Source organism: Dreissena polymorpha, chromosome 14 (assembly GCF_020536995.1).
Source record: "Dreissena polymorpha isolate Duluth1 chromosome 14, UMN_Dpol_1.0, whole genome shotgun sequence".
NCBI classification, from domain to species: domain Eukaryota; kingdom Metazoa; phylum Mollusca; class Bivalvia; order Myida; family Dreissenidae; genus Dreissena; species Dreissena polymorpha.
Genome location: NC_068368.1, coordinates 46,963,820 through 46,979,369, shown reverse-complemented (window position 1 = coordinate 46,979,369; position 15,550 = coordinate 46,963,820). Strand labels below are relative to the sequence as shown.

Here is a 15,550-nt window from a genome sequence, read left to right as displayed (position 1 = left end):
CTTGACATTGAGCGAAAAAGTTCTTCGCCGATGAAGGCCGACACAAGCTCGGGCGGTTAAAGGAACATTTTACTTCTGATATACATGTACTATTAATGAACTAAGATTCAATAACACAATTTAATTCGATATTTTATCCGGAATCATTAATGATTTTTTATAAATTATTTTATATATTAACGAAAATACCGACACCTTTAAATCTTATATCTACACGCGTGATTTTAATACCGAGAACGTTTTCTGGTAAATTTGATTACTATTTGTATTTGCATACTATTTCCATAAAAAAATCACAATAGCTTGAATATAGAATTGATATTGTTGTAAATATTGTCTGCCTAATAACTCTTAGCTTTTTTCATGTCATCGAATGATGCAAGCAAATACATCAAATTCAGCAGTTATTCATTAATTATTATTATTATTATTATTATTATTATTATTATTATTATTATTATTATTATTGTTGTTGTTGTTATTATTATTATTATTATTATTATTATTATTATTATTATTATTATTATTATTATTATTATTATTATTATTATCATCATTATTATTAAAAATGATAATACTAATAACAATTTGACAGACAAACATATGATTATTTCTTCTTTTTCTTATTCTAGTTTTAATTATTATTATTATTTCTGAAATAAACTCCACCAAAAGATCTACAGTTCGAAATAAGATTTTGTGTCTCTTTAATACAGTCTACAAAAAACATAGGAAGAAATCCAATATGTTTTCCATCAAATCAAATTGTTTGCGAGCGCGGATAAGGCCCCACAGACATTCCAAGAAAAAACATGATCTGTTGAAAAGTGCCGGTAAATAGGAGCACCGCAATCTGCCCGATCGTTTATCGCATCTTATGCGAACTCTAAAATAACATAATCTGGGTTTTATCCGTAGAACTTATGTCAAAATACTGTTTATAATTTGGGTGGTCAGATTTTCTACGTGCAGATATTCAAAATAAACCTTTCCTTCACACCTCGATAGGCGTGGCCATTTGGCATAACGCTTGCGCGGAAAGACCACTCAGTAAATAGAGGCGTTTGTATTTCACAGGTAAACCCCTCCCTCGTCGTAAGCTGATTGGTCGTGATTGTAATTGAAGGTGATACTCGCTGAGTGGAATTTAAATTAAACGTCGATTTATTTAGCTGTCTTTAAGAGAACATATAATTAAACATTTTACTTCTAATTAATTCGGTGAAACATAAATACAGAGACTGACATCTTTCTTCACTCATTGCAGTGATAGATTCTTCTAGATAGCAGTTGAATCTGAAGCAAAGTGGACTTAAATTCAACATAAAGATCTTAGTTTTCTCTGAAGTGAATATTTGAACAAAAAAATTAATTGTGCAGTTACCGTGTATGAATTCACATACTTTGATGCAATGGCAACGCCACCAACACCAAACGACTTTTCTGGCCAAGGATATTCTCCATTCTTCGGCTCAATGGCGGTGTTTCCGGGACATTACGGCTCGCTGACGCCCATAGCTGCCGGAAACCCGTACGGGTACCCGGGTATGTACTATCACCCGATGGACATCAACCGCGCGTACGCCCTCCGCATGATGGAGGAGATGCAGCGGCGGGAGCAGCCACAGAAGCCGCCCTACAGCTACATCGCGCTCATCGCCATGGCGATCAAGAGCGCGCCGGACCGGAAGATCACTCTGAACGGGATCTATCAGTTCATCATGGAGAGATTCCCGTATTACCATGACAACAAGCAGGGCTGGCAGAACAGCATTCGACATAATCTGAGCCTCAACGACTGCTTTGTGAAAGTGACTCGCGAAAAAGGGAAACCCGGAAAAGGAAACTACTGGACGTTAGATTCAAACTGCGAGGAGATGTTCGAAAACGGGAACTACCGGCGACGTAAGCGGAGGGTTAAGATTCCAATCAAAGATGCCGAAGGCCATGATAGGCTTGTCGGCGAAGGTAAAGAGTACTTCGCAGATGACGACGGTAATCATTCCGACACCGACTCGTTAGACGAGTTAAACGTGACGTCGGATGATGAGGATGAAAAGCCCGCAGGTCACAGGGACCTGTCGACAACGTCGTCGGTGAACGACAGCGGTATCAACGTGGGACACAGTGCGTCGGAGGACGAGCATTCTAGAGACTCCACGGATGCCGGGGTGTGCTTTAGGACAAATTATACAATTGATGCGAATCACAGCGAGCGTTGCGCAAGTAAGAAATCAGTAAATGAGGTCACAGTTCCACACCCCGCGCACAGTCAGTTCTCAGGAATTAAACGCAAATTGTTCACTATAGATAGTATAATGGGAGTTGACGCTAACAGTACAAATAAAGAAGCAAAAAGTGCGGCACATTGTGATAGTCAGACTGAGAACAGGAGTAGAGAGGACGACGCTCCACCGACCAAAAGGCAGAAGACCGATATATTTGACAAAATCCCCAGTCCTCCCCCGAAACTGATCGATCTTAAAGGCGGGAACATGTCCACACTGCAGCTCTCCCTGGCCAGTGGACTGTACGGCATGGGTCTCCACAGCATGTACGCTAACATTCCATCGCCCTACTACCCGACGGACTCGGCGACGGCCGCGATACTCGGGCATGGGATGCACGAGTTCCTCTATCAGAACGTGTCCTCACTGACTCCCCGTATGTGCGGTGGGTACAACGGAAGGGTGGTCGTGTCGCCTAGCGAAAGCATGGAATCTCCAAAGCCATCGGCGACCTGCCTCCCGAGGCTGCACTCCACTTCAAGGTTACAATAAACTAATTAGTTCAAAGATAAAATAGAGACAAAGTGAACCCAATCAAATACAACTTTGTATAAGATTTAGTCGTAACACTTATTTGCTAGATCTTATTCTCTGCACAGTAATTTTAAAGAGGACATTTAATTACTATGTTGTAAAAACATTGTAATTAATATTAAGCATGATACAAAGTATGGACTGATTGACGTATTTCACAGTGCGCACGTGACAGTTATAGCTATATTTTGTGGTTGTTAATGATGAAAACTGAGTTTATGTTATAAAATGATCTACATGCTTAAATATCATGTCGTCATATTGTTTAGCTTGTTAATAAATATGTGTTTGCTACATGAGTTTGAAATAGTTTTTCTTTATTTATTTTTGACACCTTCTAAATACATACATATACGTAATGCAATAGGTTTTTCAATGTCAAAACATGCAATTTACCGTTTACAGATTTAAAGAGATGATCACAAGCATGCACATACACGCACAAGTTGACACAGACATTTGTTAATTCAACTCGAAATTATAATTTCGTTCGTACTATTTCAATGTATTTTATTTATAAAGTTAAAACATATTGTCCTGCAGACACGCGCCTTAAATTGTGTAACTACATGTACCGGTAACTTAAATACTTATTTTTCCGAAACTTTAAATAAGTCACGGGAGGCTTTTACAACCAATTAAATATTGCCGTTTTGCAAATATTTTATTTTGATGAAGCACTAATTTTATATGTAAAACGCGACATATCAACATTAAAATATATACTAAAGAATCCGTAAACACATAAGATACTATATTTTTATAATTATTTAATGAAAACACGTGTGATTGGGTTATCAACATTTAACTATGATTTCAGCAGATGTACGAATTTACTAGTTTATATTTCCATCAGCATAAAAAACTAATAAAATCAAAATTTTTTACTTTCTGAAATATAAACAGATTTAAGTTCAGTTAATGATATAAATATTTTTTAAGAATTAAGAAAAAACGAAAGATTTTTAATGGCATTTATTTAGTATCAATATTCCTTTTTGTTTTCATGCGCAACAATCTTGTCTAAATGTTAAATGGGTGTGAAACCTATCTTCAAACAATCTATAATTTAATATAAATTTGCATTAAACGAACGAAAAATGAAGCCGCATTAAAAAAACACCTGGTACGTTGATAAACCAAACTTGCAACATATAAACTGACCTACAGACAGAAAAGGCGACTGTAGTCAGTGCCTAGATGAATGTATTTTTGTATTCTTCCGCGATTCTTATGGTAACATTAAAATTATTATTACCTACTCGTATATAACGATGCCAGACAGGCAGTCTATTTATTTCGACTCATACAATGTTCATCGTCAACATCACGAAGCTAATATACCTAAGCATGTCCACGTGATAGGCGAAAGAAACAAAATAAAAATAAATAAATACCATTTAGTAACATATAAAATGAAATGGTCAAAGATGCAAGCGGTGTGAACGAAAATTACCAAACCAACCTACAACGAATGTGGTAATTACCTCGTTTCATTCAGATTCAAAGATAGTTCTTTCACAATAGACACACTTTTATCAATAACTGTCTACCTTTTTATTAAAATAAATATACAAATCTTAACATAGAAGTTTGGATACACAATATTTTTAATATATTATTATATAATATTCGAAAATTCAAAGACATATGCGATCAACGTGGATTTCGTCTTTGATGTTGCTCGAATTGCAACACAAACGATACCTTTGGTTTCTAGAAATTCTTGGTCTAACATATGCCTTTAAACCGGTTTGAAAATGCCGTGGGATGATAGTCTTCATCTAGTGCAAATATCTCAATTGGCTGTGTATAATATATTTTGTTTCATACTAAAAAATATCTGTAAATATATACCCAGCATTCAACGGTTATTTAGTTTGCGGTCAAACTGAATAAAATGGTCGTGAATTATATCATAACATACTTTATTTTTTGTATAAATATCGATATTGCTGACATTGTAAATACATTACTTACATTTTTCTGAACATGGAACACCCAGTTTCGACAGCCTCTCTCATCATCCGGAAGGGCCACAACTTATACATACATATATACTTGATAATATTATTTGTACATATTATTTTATTCAATGACTCTACAACACTGTTGTATATATGGATCTACAAAGGATATCGCATTACACGTATAGATTTTTACTTTTAGTGCATTGTCTCTTATTCTTTGGATTAAGTAAGGCCCCAAGTCTCAGCAGCATTATTCGAAATGAAAACAACGAATGTGTCAAACAACTGACACAAATAGGTACAGTTTAAAATAGAATTCTTGGCGTTTAGTCTGTAATGTCATATACTGTTTTGTATTTCATGCGCTGCAATAAATCCATTTTTTTGTGAGCACAGCGATATAAAAATTAAAAAAAACAACACAACACAATTAAAGAAAAAATGTGTTTTTTCTTTCCATTTTGTTGTCTATATAGACATTTTTTAAGTGAGCTGTTTCTAAGTCAATCAATAATCTATCTGAAAGGCTATTCTAACGTATATTTTTCCAAACCGCATGGGATTCTTGATTAAAATAATTTATTTGTACGATAAGTGGGTTCATGGATTAAGCCGGATAGAATGTGTGCAGTATGTAATAACTGAGAATCGAGAAAGGATAAACAGTGTGCAAAATGTTTATGTTATGTTATGCAACGGCAGATTGTTTTTATTGCACAGTGTTATAATAGGTTTCAGCAATTCGGACCGTGCTTTCCGCCTAAACTGAATTTTTTGCTTAGAAGAGACATTCTTTAAACAGAAAATATCATAAGGTGGAAAGTGTCGTCGCTGATTAGCCTGTGCGGACTGCACAGGCTAATCTGGGACGACACTTTACGCACATGCATTAAACCCCCTGTCCACAAAGCACGACTCAAGTGCAATCGGTTGCATATATTGCGTTATTCGATATGAATTAAATGTCGGTATGGATCACACACAAACTCTTTGTAGTTGAATACATTGCCACCATGATTATCTTTGCAGTGATTAACAAGTCAGGTATATGATTTTTGCAGTGCTTCTTACAATACACTCAAATATCATTGTGTTTAATTGAGTACCGAATTTTCGCACTGAGGCACTGGTTATTACTCCTAAATTATAGAATAAGAGAACACCTGGAACTATAATTATGAAATATTTTGGTAAAGAGCCTAATTTACCATATTAAATAAGTTCTCTACATTTTTATAATGTATCTGTATGGTCTTATTTGCTATGTATGATTCACCATTTCTTATAGAAAGTAGCATTTGAAACAGTTAACTGTAGTTTTTGGGTCGGTAAATACAAACCCAGCATACAACGACAGAACAATAGTCTGAAATACCGGTACTACATTTATTAGCTGAATTTGACGCGAGAAACAACACCAACAGTAATGTCTAAATAATGTCTAAATAAATATTCTATAGTTTTCACAAAGCGAAGATACTGCACCCAAGTACTCAAATGCACAAGATAATAATGTGGTTGTCAATATGTTTAAAAGTTTCATAACAAAAAAAAAAGAGTCTCACGCGAGACATATTTTTAGGATCACTTATGTGCTAAAAGGGCTATAAATCAAGTAATGTCTGCATCACAATATGAAGGTGTATAAGTCTCGATTTTTGATCGCCACGTGACTGATTGACGATACTTGTTACTCAGTCTACGGACCGATCCGCCTATCGACCGGGAGGTCATTTTAGACCGGATTTAGTCCCTTTAAACAGACTCGAGAGTATTTCAAATACGTAAGCCTTAGGCTTTCGATGCAATCGAGGTCAAGTAAATAGGTTTCAACTAAACTAATTCGCGCGTTACGTCTCATGTAGGGGGACACATACATCAGGTTAATTGCCTACCCAACTTACCCAACATATAATTCAGACGCGTTCTGTGAAAATCGGGTGTAACGCATTGCGTTAAGTATCTCCCGAATAAGCCTGTGCAGTTCACACGGGATGATCAGCGAAGATACTTTCTGTTTGAACAGGATTTTCTTTTACAAAAGTATTTATTTCCAACGAACAATAGCATGTTAGCGGGAAGTATCGTCGCTGATGCGCGGACTTGGCTGATATGAGATGATATTTGACGTAAATGCATTAAGCCCGATTTTCCCAGAAAGCGGCTCATATGTATAATAAATGGAAGTATAAATGATGAAATACTTGCTTAATGATCAATAAACAAAATTGCAATATAACGAATTAAAGAAAAGAATAACAACTATTTTTTTCTCTCTGGCATCCACATTTGGAATGAGAACACATGATAGAAAAGGTAAAGAATCAGCACGTCACGGAAATAGACTGATTAGTTTATACTTTAAATTTATAATTGCAGCTGCATTTGATCCGCCCTCCTAATGACCAAGCATAATCTACGTTTTTAAGTATAAATTATAATTATATTACTGGGGATCATAAATAACAATTAAGGATCATAATGAATAATCTTTTCCCTTCACGATTAGCCCGTATAGGCCACTCAAATGCACTAAGCGTTTTATAAGCCAATGGGCCATTCTTAAAACATAGATGCTTGTTAACCAACACTCGAACCCTGTTACCGTATTGCACACCATGTTTGTCTTATAAGCTTGTTCTGGCGGCTGTTTATGTTTTTTGCTGTATATCGATTCTTTACAGGTGCATCTGCGACAAGAGATATGAGTTCGAACAAAAACAGCGTCCTGTTTCAATTTCTTCCAATCTTTTCAACAGTTTTACTGCTGACGTGTATGAAATATATAAACACTGACTTACAAACAAAAACATAACAGTTCTTAAAAAAAAATCTTAACTAACGTAAGTAGTACATGGATGCATTTCGCGGCGCGTTACGGCAGCGTTAACCCGTCACGTCACATTAAGCTCCGACTCGCTCATCCCGTGTCGCTCATTACATAATTAATTCTCACTTCACATCTTTTGAAGCAAATATTTTGACGGCCGCAGTAGTATAATGCGGAGATCAGTTCCGCGAGTCAACTCATTTGTTTTGACGGTCACATGACACTAGTAAACTAATGGTCGCTCATGGTCGCTGACAGATGTTGTGTTGACTTTCCTAATTGCGGGTGACAACACTTGTATTATGCACCATAATAAAACACCGGTGAAAATTATTCGGCAAGCGTTATCGCGTAAATAATGCGATATTATAACAGAACTGATGTGCAATGTGAACTATAAATGCTTGTTTGTGTAACATGTAATTTGATCCGACGAACCACAACACAGATAAATATTAAGATATATATTAGACGGCGAATAATTCTTAGTTTATTTCTGCGTCAAGTTCGTCGTGAGAACAATGCATCAAGTTTGTCGTACTCAGCTCTATTTAGTTGTACCGTTTTTCACGATTTCCGCTTTATCCACGAATTCGGAATAACTAACGTAAAGAAAAAAAAACTGCGTGCTAAGGTAAATTTCAAACGAGGTCACAGAAAATATGAATGTATGAATAATACATTTAAATTTTAGTTAAAAATAGTTTTGTTACACATGTTTCGCAAGTAAAACTAGTTAAAAATACTACACTTCTAAATACATTAATTTCACAGCTGTTTGGATTTTTAAGGAATGTCCCGTGTTTAATAAAATCATATACATGTATGTGTTGTTTTTTTACTAATAACCTTGGAGTACTTGCGGTGCTTTGTAAGAACCTATTGTAGTTTAACCATCAATAATCCTGCAGACCTCGCGATTGTCATTGTGTTTCCTTCACTTGTACATGCGTCACCTTAACAGCATTTAGTTTTTTACGCTTTGATAATATCATTCGTGTTCTGAGAAAACTGGACATAATGCATGTACGTCAAGTGGCGTCCCAGATTAGCCTGTGCAGTCCGCACAGGCTAATCAGGGACGACATTTTCCGCCTAAATTTGTTTTTTTGCTAAGAAGAGACTTCATTGAAACGAAAAATGTCATAAAAGCGAAAAGTGTCGTCCCTAATTAGCCTGTGCGAACTGCACAGGCTAATCTGGGATGACACTTTACGCACATACATTATGCCCAGTTTTCTCAGAACACGACTCATATGCTTCATAAAATATTTGGCTATTGTTGCAGTCGAGTCAGTGCATGTTTGTCTCTTTGCTGCATTCTGTCTTTCCACCCTTAATAAGTCTAGTAAAATAATATACCGAAGACCTTGATTGATTGTCGAGATATATAGCAATTGTATCAACTAATTTCACTATATTTATTTCACCATTTCTGGGATTAAGAAGTCATGCGCAGTATAGTATAATCACGTTTTTAAATAAAATTTCATGGTATCATTTTAGGTTTACATTATAATCCAGAATGTTCTACTTGGTTTGATTTAAATTTATGTAAAAACCGCCTTTATTGCAACCCTTTTCAGAGTTTATTATTATTTCAATTTATTGTTACTTTGCGTATCATTATTTGTATGTCCCCAGTCTATACTGGGGGAAATATTGCTTTTGCCCTGTTTGTTTGTTGGTTTGTTTGCGTCAACTTTAACATTTGCCATTTCTTCTGCAATATTGAAGATAGCAACTTGATATTTGGCATGCATGTGTATCTCATGAAGCTGCACATTTTGAGTGGTGAAAGGTCAAGGTCAATGTCATTCTTCAAGGTCAAAGGTCAAATATATGTGGGTGGACATATAAAGTGTTTCACAAACACATCTTGTTTTAAATATGGTATTGATATGAAACTCACGCAGATTTCGTTTTCAAAATGCGAAGCGTTGTTTTTATATATTGGCAAAGAGTAAAGGCAGCTTACACGGCGTTTTGCGCTCGCAGATTTGTTTCGGCGCCATTGATAAGCGCCTCTTAAAACCCATGATAACGATCAATATTTATAAATTTATTGTTAATACGCTGGTGGCAATATTTCAATAATTAGTAAATAATTTTGATGTTGTAGACACTAAAACAATTATCATCTCTCATGTTGGACCCATTCGGGCGCCAAATATTTTACGAAACAGACGAAAACATTGAAACCCAATAAGAACCGAATATTGTATTTATTATAGCCGTCTGAGTTTACGCGCCCTGGGCTAGAAGTGTCTGGAATCGCACTGCGTGTACAAAATACAAGACGTATGTATATTTACAAAGGCTAAATTTCCAGAAGAAGTACGTAAAACGAATCCATTTCCATCAAAATAATCTAATCACAGTCATCTGATGTGCTCCACGCGCTTTCAGATATTTTCTCGCCAAATCTCGTCGCAATCCCGTGACTTATCAGTAACTGATCTCAGGAACAAACATGGCCTCCAACGAAGTTTTCGGAAGTTGATTATTTATTCTGGTTGTTTATCTAATTTGTTTATGTGTTGAAAAATAAACGTGATTGTGTATACCCCCAATTACGAATGCGACCACGGGAACGAATTCGGGAAATTCGAAGCTAAGCATTGGAATTGGAGTGCCAACTTTATAATACGTAAATTATTTCATTAAAAAACACAACTATTATAGAAAGCATTTCCGTGCTACGGTTTGTTTTCTCTCCATCATATTGATACTAGGAGATACTAAGTCCTTATTTGTATATAGTATCCCCCAATGAGATAATACAAACTCCTAATAAGTACTTTTTATCAGATTATTTGGAGTTATTAAAGGGACCTTTTCACAGATTTTGGCATGTACTAAAGTTTGTCATAAAATGCTTTTTATTGATAAATGTTAACATTTGATCTAAAAAGCTTCAGTAAAAAACAAAAATAACATTAAAGAAAAAAAGCAACTCTCAACTGGGCTCGAACCACTGACCCCTGGATTCAAAGTCTATCTGTTAGACCACTCGACCATCCGTGCTCATACAATCAGTGATGTATTTTATACTTTAAATAAGTATTCCTCGTAATATCATGAAATATAACGACAACAACAGAACTCTCCAAATTATTCAATCTTTTCGCGTTGCAATGCTGTATAATTTCCATGTGTTTAAATCTTCAAAAGATGCATATAATGGATATTTTAGAGCACGGTTAATGTTCAGTATTACTGTTTTCTCACAAATATCATAACTACACCGAAAATTTGCGAATCTGAAACTTTTTTATTTTGTCAAATTACCAAAACGTGAAAATGCCCCTTTAAGTCCTTTTTAGCACATAGTATCACTTCATTTGAATCCCACCGATCTCCTATCTAGGGATTGATAACTCTTAATAAGAGGGTGTAAAATTATTACCTCATAACCATTGCTTAGGAGGAACTATGTGGATGAATGAAAGAACGGCTCCAAACAAAATCCAACTTATATTTGATGACCCGGAAACGTTAACGAGCAGGACAGTTTTTTCATAGAAAGTGGTGGAAAAAGACTTGCATTTAAACACTAATGGCAAATTATCTTGCATTTAGAACTGACAAAAGAAAAACGGTACATGAATGCAGTTAATAAAAAATAATGGTTGACACGGGGTTTTCGCCATTGCAGCAACATAGCTGCTTATCATTTTTTTAATAAGCAAGAAACTCTTAAGGTTCGTAAAATATAATGTTTATGAGCAAGTTAACCCCAAGACGCTGCGAAAGTGGAACGTCGTGCGCTCTTAATTAGGACTCCACGTGCTTATCGGTGTATATCATCGAGGTTGGCCATTTCGAAAACATACTATGACTTTTTGTAATTTGTAGGCATTTTTTGTCTGCCAATGAGAATAATGTTTCAGTTTTTATCACAGTAAAACGTTTGGAGATATATTGAATAGATTAATAGATTTTAAAGGCATATTAACATAAATTAGATTATTTGTCTTGGTTATTGGTGTACTCATTTTGTTTATTGGTGTACTCATTATGGTAAGCGGTGAACTCATTATGGTTATTGGTGCACCCCTAATGTTTATTGGTGTACTCTTTATGGTAAGTGGTATATTCATAATGGTTAGTGGTGTACTCATAATGGATATTGGTGTTCTCATTATGGTTATTGGTGTACTCATTATGATTAGTGGTGTACTCATTATGGTTAGTGGTGTACTCATTATGGTAAGTGGTGTACTCATTATGGATATTGGTGAACTCATTATGGATATTGGTGTACTCATTATGATTAGTGGTGTACTCATTATGATTAGTGGTGTACTCATTATGATTAGTGGTGTACTCATTATGGTAAGTGGTGTACTCATTATGGTTAGTGGTGTACTCATTATTATTAGTGGTGTACTCATTATGGTTAGTGGTGTACTCATTATTATTAGTGGTGTAATCATTATGGTAAGTGGTGTACTCATTATGGTAAGTGGTGTACTCATTATGGATATTGGTGTACTCATTATTATTAGTGGTGTACTCATTATGGTTAGTGGTGTAATCAGTATGGTTATTGGTTTACTCAAAATGGTTAGTAGTGTACTCATTATAGATATTGGTGTGCTCATTATGGTTATTGGTGTACTTATTAAAGTTAGTGGTGTACTCAGTATGGTTAGTGGTGTGTTCATTATGGTTAGTGATGTACGCATTATGGTTAGTGGTGTAATCATTATGGTAAATGGTGTACTCATTATGGTTAGTGATGTTCTCATTATGGTTCGTTGCATACTCATTATTGTTAGTGGTTTACTCATTATGGTTAGTGGTGTACTCATTATGGTTAGTGGTGTACTCATTATGGTTAGCGTTGAAATACTTATGGTTAGTGGTGTACTCATTATGGTTAGTGGTGGACTCATTATGGTTAGTGGTGTACTCATTATGGCTAGATGTGTACTCAGTATGGTCATTGGTGTAGTCTTTATGATTATTGGTGTACTTATTATGGTTAGTGTTGTACTCATTATGGTTAGTGGTGTACTCATTATGGTTAGTGGTGAACTCATTATGGTCAGTAGTGTACTCATTATGGTCAGTAGTGTACTCTTTATGGTTAGTGGTGTACTCATTATGGTTAGTGGTGAACTCATTATGGTCAGTAGTGTACTCATTACGGTTAGTGGTGTACTCATTATGGTTAGTGGTGAAATCATTATGGTTAGTGTTGTACTCATTATTGTTAGTGATGAACTCATTATGGTCAGTAGTGTACTCATTATGGTTAGTGGTGTACTCATTATGGTTAGTGGTGTACTCATTATGGTTAGCGTTGAAATACTTATGGTTAGTGGTGTACTCATTATGGTTAGTGGTGCACCCCTTATGGTTAGTGGTGGACTCATTATGGTTAGTGGTGAACTCATTATGGTTAGATGTGTACCCATTATGTTAAGCGGTGTACTAATTATGGGCATTGGTGTACTCATTATGGTTAGTGGTGCACCCCTAATGGTTAGTGGTGGACTCATTATGGTTAGTGGTGTACTCATTATGGCTAGATGTGTACTCAGTATGGTCATTGGTGTAGTCTTTATGATTATTGGTGTACTTATTATGGTTAGTGTTGTACTCATTATGGTTAGTGGTGTACTCATTATGGTTAGTGGTGAACTCATTATGGTCAGTAGTGTACTCATTATGGTCAGTAGTGTACTCTTTATGGTTAGTGGTGTACTCATTATGGTTAGTGGTGAACTCATTATGGTCAGTAGTGTACTCATTACGGTTAGTGGTGTACTCATTATGGTTAGTGGTGAACTCATTATGGTTAGTGTTGTACTCATTATTGTTAGTGATGAACTCATTATGGTCAGTAGTGTACTCATTATGGTTAGTGGTGTACTCATTATGGTTAATGTTGTACTCATTATGGTAAGTGGTATATTCATTATGGTTAACGTTGAACTAGTTATGGTTTGTGGTGTACTCATTACGGTTAGTGGTGTACTCATTATGGTTAGCGGTGAACTCAGTTTGGTTATTGATGTACTCATTATCGTTAGTGGGGCAATCATTATGGTTTGTGGTGTACTCATTATGGTTAGTGGTGGACTAATTATGGGCACTGGTGTACTCATTATGGTTAGTGGTGCACCCCTTATAGTTATTGGTGTACTCATTATGGTTAGTGGTGCACCCCTTATGGTTAGTGGTGTACTCATTATTGTTATTGGTGTACTCAGTATGGTTAGTGGTGTACTCAGTATAGTTATTGTTGTACTCATTATGGTACTTTTGTGCTCAATATGGTTAGTGGTGTACTTATTATGGTCAGTGGTGTACTCATTATTGTTATTGGTGTACTCATAATGATAAGTGGTGTACTCAGTATGGTTAGTGGTGTACTCAGTATGGTTATTGGTGTACTCATTATGGTTATTGGTGAACTCATTATGCTTAGTGATGTACTCATTATGGTTAGTGGTGTACTCATGATGGTTAGTGATGTACTCATTATGGTTATTGGTGTACTCATTATGATTAGTGGTGTACTCATTATTGTTAGTGGTGTACTCATTATGGTTTGTGGGTAACTCATTATGGTTTTTGAAGTAATCCTTATGGTTAGTGGTGTATTCATAAGGTTAGTGGTGCACCCCTTATAATAATTGGTGTGCTCATTATGGTAAGTGGTGCACCCCTAATGGTTAGTGCAAGTGGTAAACTCATTATGGTGAGCATTGAACTAGTTATGGTTAGTGGTGTACTCATTATGGTTAGTGGTTCACCCCTTATGGTAAGTGGTGGACTCATTGTAGTTAGTGGTGTACTCATTATGGTTTGTGGGGTACTTATTATGGTTTTTGGTGTAATCCCTATGGTTAATGGTGTATTCATTATGGTGAGTGGTGCACCCCTAATGGTTAGTGCTGTACTCACTATGGTTAGTGGTGTTCTAATGGTTTGTGGTACACTCATTATGTTTAGCGTTGAACTCATTATGACTAGTGGTATACTCATTAATTAGTGGAGAAATGGTTATGGGTATTTGTGTTATCATTATGATTAGTAGTTTAATCATAACGATATGTGCTTAATCAGTATGTTTTATTGGTGTAATTATTACGGTTAGTGGTGTTATTATTATTATCATCATAAGTGATGTAAATATAACGGTTACTGGTGTAATGATCACGTTTAGTTCTTTCGCAGACAATGATCACTATCTATGAATTTTGGTGTTGTTTTATCCTACACAGTTTTAGTCAATATATGTATCTATATTCATTCTACCGTTAATACCCCCACTCTAACTGTATAATATGTGTTGTTGTTGATAATTTATAGGAAGTCACAGTGTTGTACTTAAAATTGTACTTTGTTACATTGCCCTTTTTGTATATGAAATATACGTGGGTGAAAATAAAAGTTCTGTTCTTTTTCTGTTCAGTTGTGTAGTCTGTATTGTTAGTGTTGTTATCATGTTCATCCGTGTAATAATTATTATCAGAGGTGTAATAATAAAGGTCTTAAATGTTATTGGTGTAATCATCATTGCCCAATATATGATTTAGACAGGCGATATTTATTAAATTTAAGCATGTTAAAAAATCGCGTTCAACGATCATTCACAATATATAGCAACTGCTAATAACATTTTATAAAGATTTTTATTGTTTTTTAAAATTTAAAACAAACAACATAATAATGTGCTGTTTGTATACGAATATTTCGTAGCACCAACGGCTTGCTATAAAACACGTCCTTATTTATTTTTAAACAAACATAGTTTCATTTTTCTTCTACAACACCTGCTTTATATTCGTAATAACGACTCACACCTGCGTGCTGTCTCGGTCCCTCCGCACTACCCGGGGCTCGGAAGGTCACATTGACCTATGTGGCGCGTTCATGTAGGTCACATGCAGTCTTAGTTCTGATTGATG

At 35.5% G+C, this 15,550-nt stretch overlaps 1 protein-coding gene across 1 annotated transcript; it reads left to right on the top strand.

Moving 5' to 3' along the window:
- The first annotated feature begins 1,430 nt into the window (after nt 1–1,430).
- On the top strand, nt 1,431–3,030 carry LOC127858798 (forkhead box protein C1-like). Its single transcript, XM_052396083.1, has one exon. The coding sequence runs from the start codon at nt 1,476–1,478 to the stop codon at nt 2,778–2,780; it is 1,305 nt and encodes a 434-aa protein (XP_052252043.1). The 5' UTR covers nt 1,431–1,475; the 3' UTR covers nt 2,781–3,030.
- The last annotated feature ends 12,520 nt before the right edge of the window (nt 3,031–15,550 follow it).